Here is a 15,033-nt window from a genome sequence, read left to right on the forward strand (position 1 = left end):
ACCGTGGCCATGTTGAGCTCTAGCTGGGCTTTTGCCTTTCTAATTCCCTCTCTGCATGACCTAACAAGGTCCTTGTATTCTTCTTCAGTTCCCTGCCCCTTCTTCCAAAGCTGATAAACTCTCCTTTTTTTCCTGAGTCCTGGCAAAAGCTCCCCATTCAGCCAGGCCAGTCGTCTTCCCCGCCGCCTCTTCTTATGGCACATGGGGACTGCCTGCTCCTGCGCCATTAAGATTTCCTTCTTGAAGAAGGTCCAGCCTTCCTGGACCCCTTTGCCCTTCAGGACCGTCTCCCAAGGGACTCTCTCGACCAATGTCCTGAACAGGCTGACGTCTGCCCTCCAGAAGTCCATTGTAGTGGTATTGCTGACCCCCCTCCTAACTTGGCCAAGAATTGAGAATTCTATCATTTCATGGTCGCTAAGTCCAAGACGGCCTCCAACCTTCACTTTTTCCACCAGACCCTCTCTGTTTGTAAACAGCAGGTCAAGCAGGGCACCTCCCCTGGTAGGCTCCCTTACCAGCTGTGTCAGGAATTTATCTTCTACACACTCCAGGAACCTCCGGGACTGTTTCCTCTCTGCTGTATTGTATTTCCAGCAGACATCTGGTAAGTTGAAGTCCCCCACAAGAACAAGGGCTTGCAACTGTGAGACTTCTGCCAGTTGCTTGTAGAACGCTTCGTCGGCTTCTATGCCCTGGTTGGGTGGTCTATAACAGATACCCAGCAGGATATCTGCCTTGTTAGCCTTCCCCCTCATCCCTACCCATAAGTATTCAACCTTGTCATCACAATCGTTGAGCTCTATACAAGCAAAACAGTCCCTAAAAATTTTTTTCTACATCCATCACACTGCCTTATTTACAGAAACATGATACTGTTCACTCATAATCAGTCTGTTATGCAGAATAAACTCAATCATACTTTTCTAGAGAAGAAACCACTTCTTTCCTATCTTGTTTTGTGCATCTGATTATTCCTATTTTAATGTAGTGATTTGTACTGGTCCTTACTTCTGTGCTGTTTTCTTCCCATGTGCTGTTTCCAGTTTGCCAAGATAATTTAGACTCTTTCCTGTAGACTCCTGCCATTTATTTCAAATTTATTTCTGTCTGACTAACAGAGTGGTCTGGTTTTTTCTCTGTTCTTTTAGCACATATAAATGTCATCTACAAATGAATAACATTCAATAAAATAAATACTCCAGTCCATTACCCATCAGTGAGAAAAATACCATATAGAACTGGATCCAGGACAGACACTGTGGAGCCTCATTCAATATCAGCTTCCATTGTAACAGTGAACTCTGACAGTTCTTCCCTGAGACTGGTTTTCTGAAATCATCTAAACTATATTTTCCTAGCTGACACATGAAATGTCACCCCAGGCAATGCTGAAAGCCTTTCTGAAGTTGGACAACATGCTTTACCAGAAAGTAGAGAACACTCACTGATTGTTATCTGATTTTATAAATGGTCACTGGTTCTTCCTCTGCCAAGTCCAAAGCTTTTCCCACCTCCTAGACAAAATTCCTAGCCCTTAGAAGCCGTACTTAATGTATCCTGTATTATTAGCTTTAATGGTGTTTTACTTCCTCTGGAATATGATTGTTGTGCCATATCAAGCAACAAAAAACCTTAAAACAGTATTTAATGTTGCAAGTGTATAATGAATATTTCATTTGGAAAATCACATTATTCCTAGCTCGGGGCTGAGCCTGTCAGCAGTTCAAAATATTCACATCGGGGTGTGGGGGGGTGGGGGGAAGCTTTACATTTACAAATTACAAGAGAACATGCTTGTTTGTCCAGCAGGAAAGTGCTTAACTGTTCCACTTGGTTTTAGAAAGGAAAATATGTGAAAGGAAATATGTTTTTGGAACCTCATTTAACTCAGGTGCGTTTATTGGTTTAAACTGGCTCCATAAGTTTCACTCCCACAAGCTTTCAGACTTTCTGTAGGTTAAGTTGTCCTTTTCAGTCGCTTTTGAAAAGTGGGAATCAAACTAGAGAGAACTGTGTAAGATGACTAAAATGACAAATCTACTGGAAATGCATGAAGTGATCTTTGACATAATTTATTTCTGAACAGAGACTATTAACAAACTTTATTGAAGTATGTGTACTAGTTCAAAGTTACTGTAAAAGAACTAGCATGGCAATTAACTGCTGGTATAATTCAGTAACAGATGTAGTAAATATCTCGTTGAATACTTTGAGTAAGATTATGTATTTCTCTCAAAGATTTTATTTAACTTAGTCACAGATTGTTGAAATAGTTGGACTTCCTTTGTTATAAATAACAGAGTTATTCCCCACTCTAAAATGTGGCTAGAGATATGCAGGACAACAGACTAAGTTATCTTTGTTGACCCTTCTGATTATAAAAAGGGTTAATCTTCTATAGAGCATGGATGATGTTAGTGTATAAGTGAGCAAACCAAGGAGCATAGATATGTATCAGTAAAGGAAAGAAGAACATAACCAGGTTTTACTTTGCATGAGAAAGTACTACATAGGCAGAAAAGTTTTTTTTGTCAAAATACTAATGTTAAAGATTGGTATAATAATTTAACCAGGAGTTGACTGTACTGCAGTTTCAGTTTCACAGACTTCAATGCAGAAAACTCACTCACTGTGCTTAGAAATGCCCACATTCACTGCATGCTCTGGTCAGTGAGAATTCCCTCCTCCCCCCCAGTAAAATATAAATACCAGCACTTCCTTTACAGAGGTGCTGTGAGGATAAATACATGACAATTCCCTGCAAACTTTATGATACCAGGAACCACTCAGATACCAAAGATCCAAATATAAAATAAGACTAGCTAAACTTATTCCACAGGTCCCATCACAATCCAAAACCTGATATTATACCTGGAATAAAAATAGAGTTATGTTAATTTTCTTGTTGCTAACAATTGATTGGATTTTAAGTGCATAAGAGTAATTTGCAATACTTTTAACTTTTTGGCCTCTCTGTATTAGTTGTGGGAGTTTTCTATAGTAGAATTCCACCCCTTCCCATATCAGCTCAAATAAACTGGAAAGCTAAAAATACAAGAGATTTTGTTCAAAGTCTATGGGAATAAGATAGCCATGGCTTGCCTATGACTCTTCCTGAAAATGCTTTTTGTCTCTGGAGGAATCATATTGAGATGGTTGTGAGTAATACATTGTGGGAGTTTTTCCTTTAACGCAGCTGTTGGTTTAATCATGTGCCAAGGATTTAAAACAATTGTGATTTATCAGATAGGGAAACAGAAACTAGATGTCACACTCCTTGCCAGATTTTGTAGAGGTTGGGATCTGGACTGGTGTCTTTTTTTATTTGTCATGAAGAAAAAATATACTTCTTATTTTGTTACCTTGTCTAAAATTAAAAAAGATGGGAATGGAAGTGGAGTAGAGGTAGACTTTGCACATGGTATCATAATCCTGAAATAGTAGATGAAACACCAATTCAAATTTTAGGACTAAGGCAAATAATAAAAACTTTGAAATTATCTGCTGGAGTAGAAAGTATAATTTTATATTTATGTATATATAAAATTAAATAGTGTTATACTTTTTATATGTCACCCTTTCTCAATGTATACATGCGTTATTAAACTGGTGAGATGGCAGCAGGTTTGGTATCCTCATGCAATGCCCACTCCATTCTTCTTTCTTCATCTTTCCTGTTAGCTGAAATAGTGTATGGAAAGGTTAAAGGAAAGGTTGGTATCATAATCATTTGACTTGAATTAACTGCTCATGTGAACAGTGCTATACATACGTGAAGGCAAGAAGGTTCCACTAGAAGGTGAACACTCAGTGTGGGAGCTACATGACACAGCTGAAGGACATGAGGGACCTGGACAGGCTGGATCAATGGGCCCAGGCGAATTGTATGAGGTTCAACAAGGCCAAGTGCCGGGTCCTGCACTTTGGCCACAACAACCCCATGCAATGTTGCAGGCTTGGGGACGAGTGGCTGGAAAGCTGTCTGGTAGAAAAGAACCTGGGGGTGTTGGTCGACAGCCGGCTGAATATGAGCCAGCAGTGTGCCCAGGTGGCCAAGAAGGCCAACGGCATCCTGGCCTGTATCAGAAATAGTGTGGCCAGCAGGAGCAGGGAGGTGATCGTGCCTCTGTACTCGGCTCTGGTGAGGCCACACCTCGAATCCTGTGTTCAGTTTTGGGCCCCTCACTACAAGAAGGACATTGAGGTGCTGGAGTGTGTCCAGAGAAGGGCGACGAAGCTGGTGAGGGGTCTGGAGCACAAGTCTTAAGAGGAGCGGCTGAGGGAGCTGGGGTTGTTTAGTCTGCAGAAGAGGAGGCTGAGGGGAGACCTCATCACTCTCTACAATTACCTGAAAGGGGGTTGCAGAGAGGTGGGTGTTGGTCTCTTCTCCCAAGTGACAAGTGACAGGACAAGAGGAAATGGCCTCAAGTTGCGCCAGGGGAGGTTGAGGCTGGATATTAGGAAAAATTTCTTTACTGAGAGAGTGGTGAGACACTGGAATAAGCTGCCCAGGGAAGTGGTGGAGTCACCATCCCTGGAGGTGTTGAAGGAATGTGTGGAGGTGGCATTGTGGGACATGGTTTAATGGGCATGGTGGCATTAGTTGATGGTTGGACTTGATGATCTTACCGGTCTTTTCCAACCTTTGTGAATCTGTGATTCTGTGACATAATACAGAGTATATAGGTTTTAAACTTTCCTCCTTTCTCATTCTTCAGTGGTTCTGTGATCTTTCTTTCCGAGGTATGCTTAAAGGAGGATTTCCTCACTGGATCAAAGGAATTATGTTTTACAGTCTTATAGGCCCTTTTCCTGACTGTCACATGTAGAAATATCTTGCTAATTTAAAAATGGAAAATGATTAATCTTCTCAGCAGTGCTGGGTAGTTGCTAAGAGAACCCATGTTCCAAATCCAAAGACCTTGTGTGAGGGTAATTAAGCTGTGAATTTCAGTGTCTGTGCTTATAAAGGAATTAGATAGAACCTTCTGTTCTTTCATGAAACCTGTTAGGAAAGAGTGAGATTTTAAAATAAATCAGTACAGTTTTATTGGGGCACTTTAACTTAAAATTGATATAGCTTTTTATTTTACGTTCAATATTTGTTCATACTGGGTTAACATATGCAATGTCCAGGTGCTTACTGTTTATGAAAACTTTCGTTTTGCTTTTCATCTGCAGTATTCCCACTCGTCACTTGCTTGGCACCTTAAGGTGTGGATAAAGTCTACACTCTAGCCTTCCCTTCACCTACATGTATGAAATTCTGATAATTTCACTGTCAGAATAAGATCATAGAAGGACCTAGTACTTCCACAGGTGACGGCTAGCCTGTCAGATGCCTTATGCAGATGCATAAAGAATAGTTTAAGAAATTTTTGTGACATGAGGATTGAAAATACAAGAATAATTAAAGGAAAAGCAGGTATTAGTAAAAGGATAATAATTATTAATGGTTTTGTTTGACATGTATGATGAGTTGAATTAAATTACATCAGTTTAGGTGCCATACAAAATTCACCTGACAAAGTTCCTTTATTGGCTTTGTAGAATTGTCATTAAGCATTCTTAAGCCGGCACATTGACACGTTTTTTTTAGTTCATTTTTTTGTAGAACTTTTGTACTGCTTAAACTGATTATTCCCTCAGGTTAATCTTGATGGTTATTGGAATATAATATGGCAACTGTTCACACATTTAGGAAAAAAAATATTTCTGTGTTATGTTAATTGCCATTGATACATTAATATGACCCCAATTTTCATCCTTGCTCGTGAAGGACAAAATGAACTCAGCTTTTCAAAGCTGCAATTCAGTGAAACACTCAAGCATGTACTTAACTTTAACCATATATACTGTGCTGGGACTACTTGCTAGAAGTACACAGATGCTTAGATGTTCTGCTGAATGTAGTAACACAGCTTTAAAGAAATATGGAGTGTTTTGCTGACTGAAGCCCTCACAGATAAATCATCTGCTCACTCCGATTGAAGCATACGCTGCTGTTGCACACACCACAGCCATCTTGAGAAACCTTAGATGGACAGTGATGAGTCTCTGGACATAAATACTAGCCACATGACTCATGGTGACAAGAGAAAGTCAGACTGCATGCACAGTAAGAAAAAGCTCTGATTACGCCAGGCTGGGTTAGAATAAACTCAAAGTCATCCTAATTTCAGCCATTATCCTCTTGTTGACATTTTGCTTCCTTATCCTCCCCCCTCCACTGTTGGTCATTATCATACAGATTGTCACATCTAAAATTAGTGCTTTGATAAAAGAGCCAGATCTTTGCACCCTGTTCTGGAAAGACCTTAGCATATAATAAAGTGCTATAAAAATACTTAATGTTATTTTTACTGCTTCAAAATGTAGAATGTGTGAGATATCATAAGAAAAACAGACCACCCCTCCTCAAACACCTCCAACAGCTCCCTTAAACTCTTCCTTTGTATCTCACGACAGTGCAAGTCATACATATGGGGGGATTAAAACTAGGGGCTCTACCTTATTAAACTCACTGCCTTTAATTTTGTGCAGGTTATCTGATAATTTATTTTAAAAACCCCAATAAGACCACAGAGTCCAAGTGGCATGTGCTTCCCTTTACGAGTATCAGTGATCACTGAAGACATTTCTTCTCGGTATTCCTGTGATACCAACTATCCAAATAGCCTAATTAGCCTCTCTTCTACCATGTATTACATTTTGGATACCATGAAAATGAGTGCATGGCAGTTGGGCACCTGCACTTTCATGTTGATGACTCCCACCAGTGAGAAATCCCTTCTAGTAAGTCAGATTCTTCAGAATTAACTTTTCTGAGAGTTGAGCTTTAAGGATAAAATAAAAGGTAGAATAGTTAAAAGACAATTCACTTGACAGCAGTTATTGAGTTATACTATTTCACTTTAAAATAAAACTAGTCTTTGCGTGTTACCTATTCCTTAATTGTGGTGTTCTACTGTTTTCCCTTCCATGCCACTCCAAGCTAGACTGCCCTAGTCTGTGTCTGTGCCTTGCAAAGGAAACTTCCTTCCTCACTTCCTGTGACTGAATACTTGAAATCAGATGCTATTGTGGAGAAGCTGGAAAGGTTCCTGCCTTCCTTCTTCCCTTTGATTCTTTCTTCTTCCCTTATTAATTTGATCATAATAATAATAATAATAATAATAATAATTTGATAATAATAATAATACTGTATACTCTTAATTATCAACTGTTTTCTTCTGGTTGCTTACATCCTTTCCAGTCTCCTGAAGGCATGTTGATTAAACTAAATAAAAAATTATGAGAAATATTAAATGCATTATCTTCTTCCTAGGTTTACAGCAGATATGAAGACTAAATGATGACATTACTGTGGCACTCATAATCTGAAAAAGTATGCCCCTCACACAGAGATCTTGCTTTTTTTGCATTCAAAATTTTACAGTTTTTTTTCTGTGAAGTCTGTCAAACACTTTGAAAGAAGAGTGGATTGTCTGAGGTGCAGGTCATACGCATGAAAACAGACTAATTATGCTAACCTTTAAAGTGTATATTTAAGATAAAACTTTTAAATGTAAAAATATGATAATATGAATAATGTTAATTTCAGTAGGGACTGTAGCTCTATCACAAATAGGATTATTTTATGTACTATTCTACAAACCAAATGCCTGTTCCCAAATGCTTGCAGTTTGCATAAGGAAATCTAGGTTCAGAGCAAAAGAAAAGGTTATCACCCACATAAGCACTGTGAAAAAGGATGGCTGCCCTGCTGATACTGATTCCACTTGATTTTTTATTTTTGCATACTGTCACTTCCTTTTTTTGAGAGTTGACCCTTATGATCATCAGCCAGTCCAGCAAAGATGGTAAGCATGTGTTCAGCTTTAACCTAAGTGGGAACACTTATCTGCTTATTTTACAGAGAGCTAAAAGGTGTTCTGAATTATTTGCTGAATTCAGAGCCGGCGCTTGTTCCCTTGTGAATTTACCTTTTAACTTCACTAGGAAGGAAGGAGATCAGATACTCCATCAAAGTCTTCATCTGTTTTTAAAAAGAGTAATTAAAGTTTTCTGTCTTTCTCTCATGCCATTTCAGAGCTTGGCTTATAAAACAAGGCTGGCGATTGAGGTCAGGTGCTACAATCTTTTGCTGCTGTTTAGTGTGACCTAATAAAAATGCATTTTCTTAAAAACATGGCTTTCCCTTTTATCTTCTTTTCCCTGTAGATATTGCATTTTTGTATGGTTGAGGTTGTTTTCTTTCTGACTCAATTTTTTTTTTTCCTTGCATGTGAAATGTTTTGAATCAGCTATAGAACAGTCTGTATCCTACCAGAGGAACTGAAAATTAAAATGGTCTTTCATGGTGATGTTGAGGTAGTGTTTCTGTTCTACCTTATTACCTCGGTCCTGGAGCAAAGCCTGTGGATTCAGATTTTTCCAGTATTACACTGTTCCATCAACTACAGCTAAAAAATAATAATTCTGTCTATTTGAGACAGTGTGTAGTCAGCTGTCACCATATTAACAAGTTTACAGTTCGGCTGCTTATTTTGATTGGATCCCAGTTATGTAGCATTAGAGAGCAGATGTTCCTGGTGTAATCTGATAGTAATTTTTACTCTATTTTCTAATTTCTAGTCAAGGATAGATGCTTTGATGAGACCAAGGCCTCTGTCAAACCTCCACCCTACTCCACCTCAAGTTGATCCCTTGACCTCAAAGAAAGAACAAACAGTTCTGCAGTAAAATTGTTTCATTTTGTGCTGTACCTTAGTTGTGTTTAGATGAATACAGAACACCAATAAGATAATTTTGGATAGACTTTTTTGTCCCTGCTAAACTTTGTCTGTGGTTAGAAAATAATTTTATACCAGGTTTAAAGACACAGTTTTTAAGAGAAAATTGGAATACAAGATTGTTGGCAGTAACAAATTATGATATGCTGAAAATATTTGTAACGAGAATTGAGATGTAGAGGGTAATAAATGAAGAAGTGGAGCTCTGAAGGAAAAGGCGCCAGTACCAAACTTGGTTGCAGCATATGGTAATTTAACAACTTGTCATGTCAAAATGTTTTTGCATATATCAGTAGACATGCAATTGGAATTAGATACTGATTTATCCCTGAGATACAATTAATTAATGGCTATTACTTCTATTTTAGATTGTTTGTTTCTTAGCTGCCCCAGATTGTGGTAGATATCAAAAAATGTTCTGTACATAGGCCTTTTTAATTCTAGAAACCTCTAACCATTTTGTGCAGTCTGTTGGTTAAACATCAACACAGGCACATGGACCAGATGGCATTGTATTTCTCAGGCTAAAAGCAAGGAAGTGAAGGGACTTTTTCTTGTTAATCCATCCTCTTTTGTGACTTCCTTTATTTTTCATTATTTTAATTATTCTACAGAGGTTGTAATTTGTGTTTTTAATAGTACTTTTAAAAGACTTTTGAATAAATGTATTGTGAAGAGATGTTAGTTTCACTATCCATATCAATACTTTTATGATAGATTATGATGGTAACCCTACCTTCTTCCCGAGATATTAGATGCTGTCTTAAATACTCAATGAAAAAGAAAGAGTATTATAGGCAGTTTTGTTATATCTGTGTATAACTGTGTCCTTACTTTCCCTCTGGTTTTACAGGGCACAATGACTACATGTGTCCTGCTACTAACCAGTGCACCATTGACAAGAACAGAAGAAAGAGTTGCCAGGCTTGCCGACTACGAAAATGCTATGAAGTGGGAATGATGAAAGGTGGTATGTACATAGCAATCAACAAATCCTCAGTGTTGGTGTTTGCCTTCCTGTCTTTAAACTTCATTGGACAGCTGATATGATTCCTAAAGGAGGAAGCAACTAATTTTATTGAGCTAAAGTATATTAAATCAAAGAGTGATTAAACAAAAAATAAAAAATCTCCCAAATACCATGTTACTATTCTTGCCCAAATTTGCATCAAAATTAATAGGAACATTGACTTCGATGGAGTTAGGATTCTTCTCTTGATATTTCTAATTCGGTTTTTTTTGGTCTTTCATGGTAGACTCCAGATCATGATGAATGAAACTTAACCGAAGTTTTTGTAGCATTTTGCAGTTAAGTGTGAAAAGCTCTGGTAGTCTCAGATCAGTCCATATTCATTAAAATAAACTTCTGTATATGTAATACTTGTTCTGTGAATTCTGGAAGGGAAAGTCAATTCCTCTATTCCAGTACTGTACATATATTTTATATGTGAATTAATTTCACCCAACATGTTAAAGACTCGCTCATTTTATAGAAACCGAGATAAATACCACTTTCTTGGAACATACTTATGTAATAATGATGTCAGAGAAGAAGAATCAGACACCGAATGCTTAGGTTGAAGTGGAATACCACTAAATTGCTTTATTTATATACACAGTGTTTAACTTTTGGAGGCAAAATTAGAAATACATGACAATACTGAACAATTGCTATGGTGTGTTCTTAGATGGAAGAGTTCTTCTGTAACATAGTTTTGGATTAACCATACCTGCCTATTTCCTCCTACTATGTTACAGTACCTTATATTTGTCAAAAGCAGACAGAGATTAGGTGTTTTTAATCATTTTGAAAAAGCCAGGCTCCTAAGAATTAAGAATATTTAAGATCAGGAAATCATAAAGTTTCATATTGACTCTAAAGCAGAATAAAACCTTGTTGTTGCCTACTAAAAATTTCAGATTGTTTTTATTAATGAGGAGTAATCACTGGCTTTTATTGAAACTTATTTCTGTAGGAAAATTTAGCAAACTAGTAAGTGCTCAGAAGAGAAAGGATTAGAAACCATGTCTTATGTGTGAAAGGAGCTAATTGTTAAATTACAGGTTGATTCTCCCTTTCTCTGGCACACCTAATGCTTACTTATTCCACAAAAAATCTGGGGCAAGAGGGGGGAGTAGCTCATCATGTTTATCCTTCCCACAACAAAGGATTATTTAAAGGTCCAGCCTGTGCGGTCAAGGTAGGCCAAGTCTGGGAATTTTGGGAGAAAGAGTAAAGGGGAAATAGTAAAGAAAAACTAGACAGTGGTTGCTGTGCTAAGGGGATGAATCTGCATTTTTCTCGACTCAAGGATTAGGCAAGAGATTGATTTTGTTAATCTTAGTTTTGGGATGCAAGCAGGAGGAAGGTATCAAATCTCTTTTTAGTTGTAACACTTAAGACAGTAGCTGCTTTTTTTTCATAAGATTTAGTTTACAGACCCAGAGGTTTTTTGTTTCTGTCTTAACATCCTGATGTATACAGCTAGAACTCTTCAAAGTAAAATGTATATAATTAGTATCACAGCGATGGTCTGGAGAAGTTAAAGTTTCAGATAAGGCAAACTAAAATCAGAAAATCCTGTACATAAATTTGCCATGCAGCTTTAGCTTTGACCCTTGTACATATGGCAGATCATAGTTAAGATATATCATTATGTTTTATGTTGATGATATTACATCTGTCATTTGGTACATTTCCATCCATTTAAACTCATATGTGTTTAACTAATGATCCACTGTACCAGTTTGATGTTTTTCATGTCTCTTCTCTAAGATGCATGGTGTAATAAATTTTTCACTGTTCCATACATAATTGTTTCAATCACATAAAAATTGCACAGAATTCTCAACTAGCATGCTGTAGACTAAAGAAGTCCAAAAAAAGACTGCAATTTTGTCCACATTTTCTTTCTAATACAGATGTTCTGGAATTTCTATTTCATACAGTGGCCCTCACTTGAGTAAAGTCCTGTGGGTTTCATCCTTTCCTTTTACAATGATGTAAGATTTCTATAGTCACTACAGCAACTGGCAGTTCAAAAATAGTGTTGTGGTTTTTTGGTTGTGTTTTTTGTTTTTTTTTTTTAAACTAAGCTCACAATTTACAAACAAGGAGATCAGGTGCATAAATTTTGCCTACTCCTATAGCACCACTAATAATGCACTGAAGTCCATTACTGGTTCATAGGCAAGAGTGTAAGAATATTTATTTTATGAAGTCTGGGAAAAAATTCTCGAGATCCTTCAGTTGCAGGTTATAAATCCGGCATGCCTGCAGATGAAGTGTTCAAGAAAGGTAAAGTTAATGTAGGATGAAGTAAAGCATTCAAGGTTCTTCTGGAGTCATTACCAATCCCATATTGTCCACGTAGCTGTGGGAGAAAGAAATCCTTTTCTTTAGGTAGTACTTGATAATTGTCACATTTCTCTCGGATGAAGATAAAGAGCAAGTGAATATCCTTGGTACGCCATCTGGTTAATTTTTAAAGTGCTAACTTTTAAATGTTTTTCAATATTTTTGGTTTTGTTTTCAATATTTTGGTTTTGTTTTCTCTGAGGAGATCTCTTAAGCTTTTCTGTTTTAACAGATCTCTTGTAATAACACTTTTCTTCAACATACTTGAATCACATAGTGCTGTGGTTAACTCAAGGTTCACATTTTTCTCCAATAACTCATAGTTCTCTTGATTGAATCTTTTAATTTAAATAATCTCCTTTTGTTCATACTGAAGGATTTGCCTTGTTCAGAAGCATTAATTCTATCATACATATGAAAAATACTCATTTGTGTCATATCTCTCTTCTATATCTATCTAAACAATTTGTTTATGATGATATACGTTTTATACAGTGGAAAACAGCTGTGAGCTTTCTTTCCTCTAAATGTAATCTTAGTTTTCCTTCTGTGCTGAATTAACTGAGGTTTCTTAAGAAATTGTCAAAGTTTCTAACTTGGGACTTTTATCTATCGTTTAACTTCTGAGCAATAGCTGACATTAATTATTGAGTTTTGGTAAATATGGGGGAAGCTAGATAAAATCTTGATTAAATGTCTCTGGTTAATTTTAAATAGGTTATAAGCTATGGTTCCTGAGTTTTTTCCCATAGAAGGTCACTTAATGCAGGATAAAAAAGTACATTTATATATAATTTTTAATAGAGTGGACACAACTGAAATATGTTTTTGGGGCTTCATTCAGAAAAAATGCAGGCTTCAAGTGGCTCTTGAGCTATGCTGTAGGAACATTTATTAATGAGTTTCTGGGGAAATTTTACTGTTTTTTTCATCCTGCTGTTCTTTCATCTTTTAAAAACTTCTTTCATTACTGAAGAGTTATTTTCTTTCTCTCCTCTTATGTCTGCCAGTGTTTCCTTCTGCATCTCTTACTGTGCTGCTTTGAGAGACAATTAGACTGCCAGAATCTCTGCTGATGTAGTCAGCATCTGAGGCAGAATTTATGTCTCTTTCTGAATAAGCCAGAAAGACCTTAAAATTATATGTTATTATTTAGCCTGTGCACCCCTGTTTGTATGTGAGGATAAAGCGGTCACATGGAATAAGCTCCTTGTCATGTCCCTCTTTCTTCTGGTTTGGTAGCAGGGAAGAGCAGCCTTGTTTTGGTTTGTGATCCACTGATGCATTCTTGAAGATTGTTTCTGTTCTGGTTTGGAGAAGTATATTACAACTTACTATTTCACACAGTGGGGGGTCCCAGCTTCCAAATGAAGTTTTTACAGCAGTCGCAGTCCTGAAGCTCCGACCATACATATGGTCCAGGTGATCTCTGGTCCGGTACAGACCTAGTTTTCCATTTCTTCTTTGTTTTAATGGCTTTCTGATGACCTGGCTCCAAAGGACCTAATTCTCTGAAATCAAAAGCACCTTATTTTGTTTGTTATTTATTAATTAATATTTTTATAGTGTGGTAAATGAATGGGGATTTCTAGTTATTAGCATGCTACATTCTTCCCTCCTTTCATGTGTGACAAGGTAGATTTATCAAGTGCTCTGTAGGATCAGAGCCACAGAGTGCTAGAGGAATCACTGGCTATGGCAAAAATTTGCCTGAATGTTAAATGTTATATCCTTAATGGAAAAACAATTATTTGCCTGGTAGCCCATTTTTAGCTGCCCTGAGACCTTCATAATTCAGTCAGTTGTTGAATGCTGATGGCTTACCAGCCTCAAGTCATATGAAATGTGGCAATCAAGGATTTGAGTGCTCATGTGCTAGATCCAGACGGTGATCATGTATACAACCAAGGGTATTTACTATCTTTGAACAGCCTGAAATTTCATGTTGTAGAGAGAAGATTCCAGGTGTTGTTTCTTGTGATAATGAAATTACAGCATCACAACACATTTGAAGCCTACATCCTTCAGTTTTGCCCTCACAAAGTATCTGAGAACCCTTCAGAGATTACTGTGGTACAGCCCAGGGAATAAAAGTCTGTGTTTGCCATAACAGTGTGCTATAAGCACATGCCAGGTGCTTGTAGAAATGTTCATTAACTTCTGGACATTGAAGTCTAGAGACTGGAGGCTTTCAGTTTTTCTCTTACATTCTCTTGAAATAATTACCCACCTGTAACCACATGGGAATTCAGTCTGATTCAGTGTGACAATGTTGCTGAAGTTTAAGACAAATTTTTACAGGGAAAAGAAAAAAACATCTGGCAAATTTGCTGTCCTCTCAGAGAAGAACCTTGCTGATTTTTGTCTTTAAATGGAGAGAGCTATGCTTCCTTGCTGAATGCTATATTTGTTCATGCTAAAAGGCTACAGAGTTATTAAAATCATTCTCAAAAGCAGAGGTAAATCGATGTTTGATGCAACCACTGGAAGGGCTCCAGACTTTCTAGTTTTCTATGTAATTATCTTCTAATGAAATACTATATTAAAAATAGAAATTAGTGAATGAAGGAAAATGGATTAACAATGTGAAACTATTTTGGTTTGTTTGAGGAGAACCTTTATTTATTAGACATACTGTTCAGTACTCAGCCAAATAACTGTGTAGGTGGGGCCTGATAAATGTATAAGGAAATGTACATTTTTAAGATGTAATTGAAGGTTGAAAGCATGTACTCAAGCAGCATTTGAAGCAAAGTTTTGTGAGTTAGAACAGTCTCCTGGAAAAGAAGATGGAATTGAAACCGGACTTTTTAGTGCAATGTTTCTTTTTCCCCTTTGTACACATGCAAAGTAGCTTGTTGTTACTGAATTGTCCCA

General features: G+C 37.2%; 1 protein-coding gene across 1 annotated transcript in view; it reads left to right on the forward strand.

Moving 5' to 3' along the window:
- ESR1 (estrogen receptor 1) overlaps positions 1-15,033 on the forward strand; it is a 118,862-nt gene that overhangs the window by 39,339 nt on the left and 64,490 nt on the right. Inside the window, exon 3 of the mRNA XM_059829568.1 lies at positions 9,652-9,768. Coding sequence (XP_059685551.1) covers positions 9,652-9,768 — 117 coding nt within the window. The remainder of the gene's footprint in view (positions 1-9,651; positions 9,769-15,033) is intronic.

The sequence above is a fragment of the Gavia stellata genome, chromosome 2, assembly GCF_030936135.1.
Source record: "Gavia stellata isolate bGavSte3 chromosome 2, bGavSte3.hap2, whole genome shotgun sequence".
Classification (NCBI taxonomy): Eukaryota; Metazoa; Chordata; class Aves; order Gaviiformes; family Gaviidae; genus Gavia; species Gavia stellata.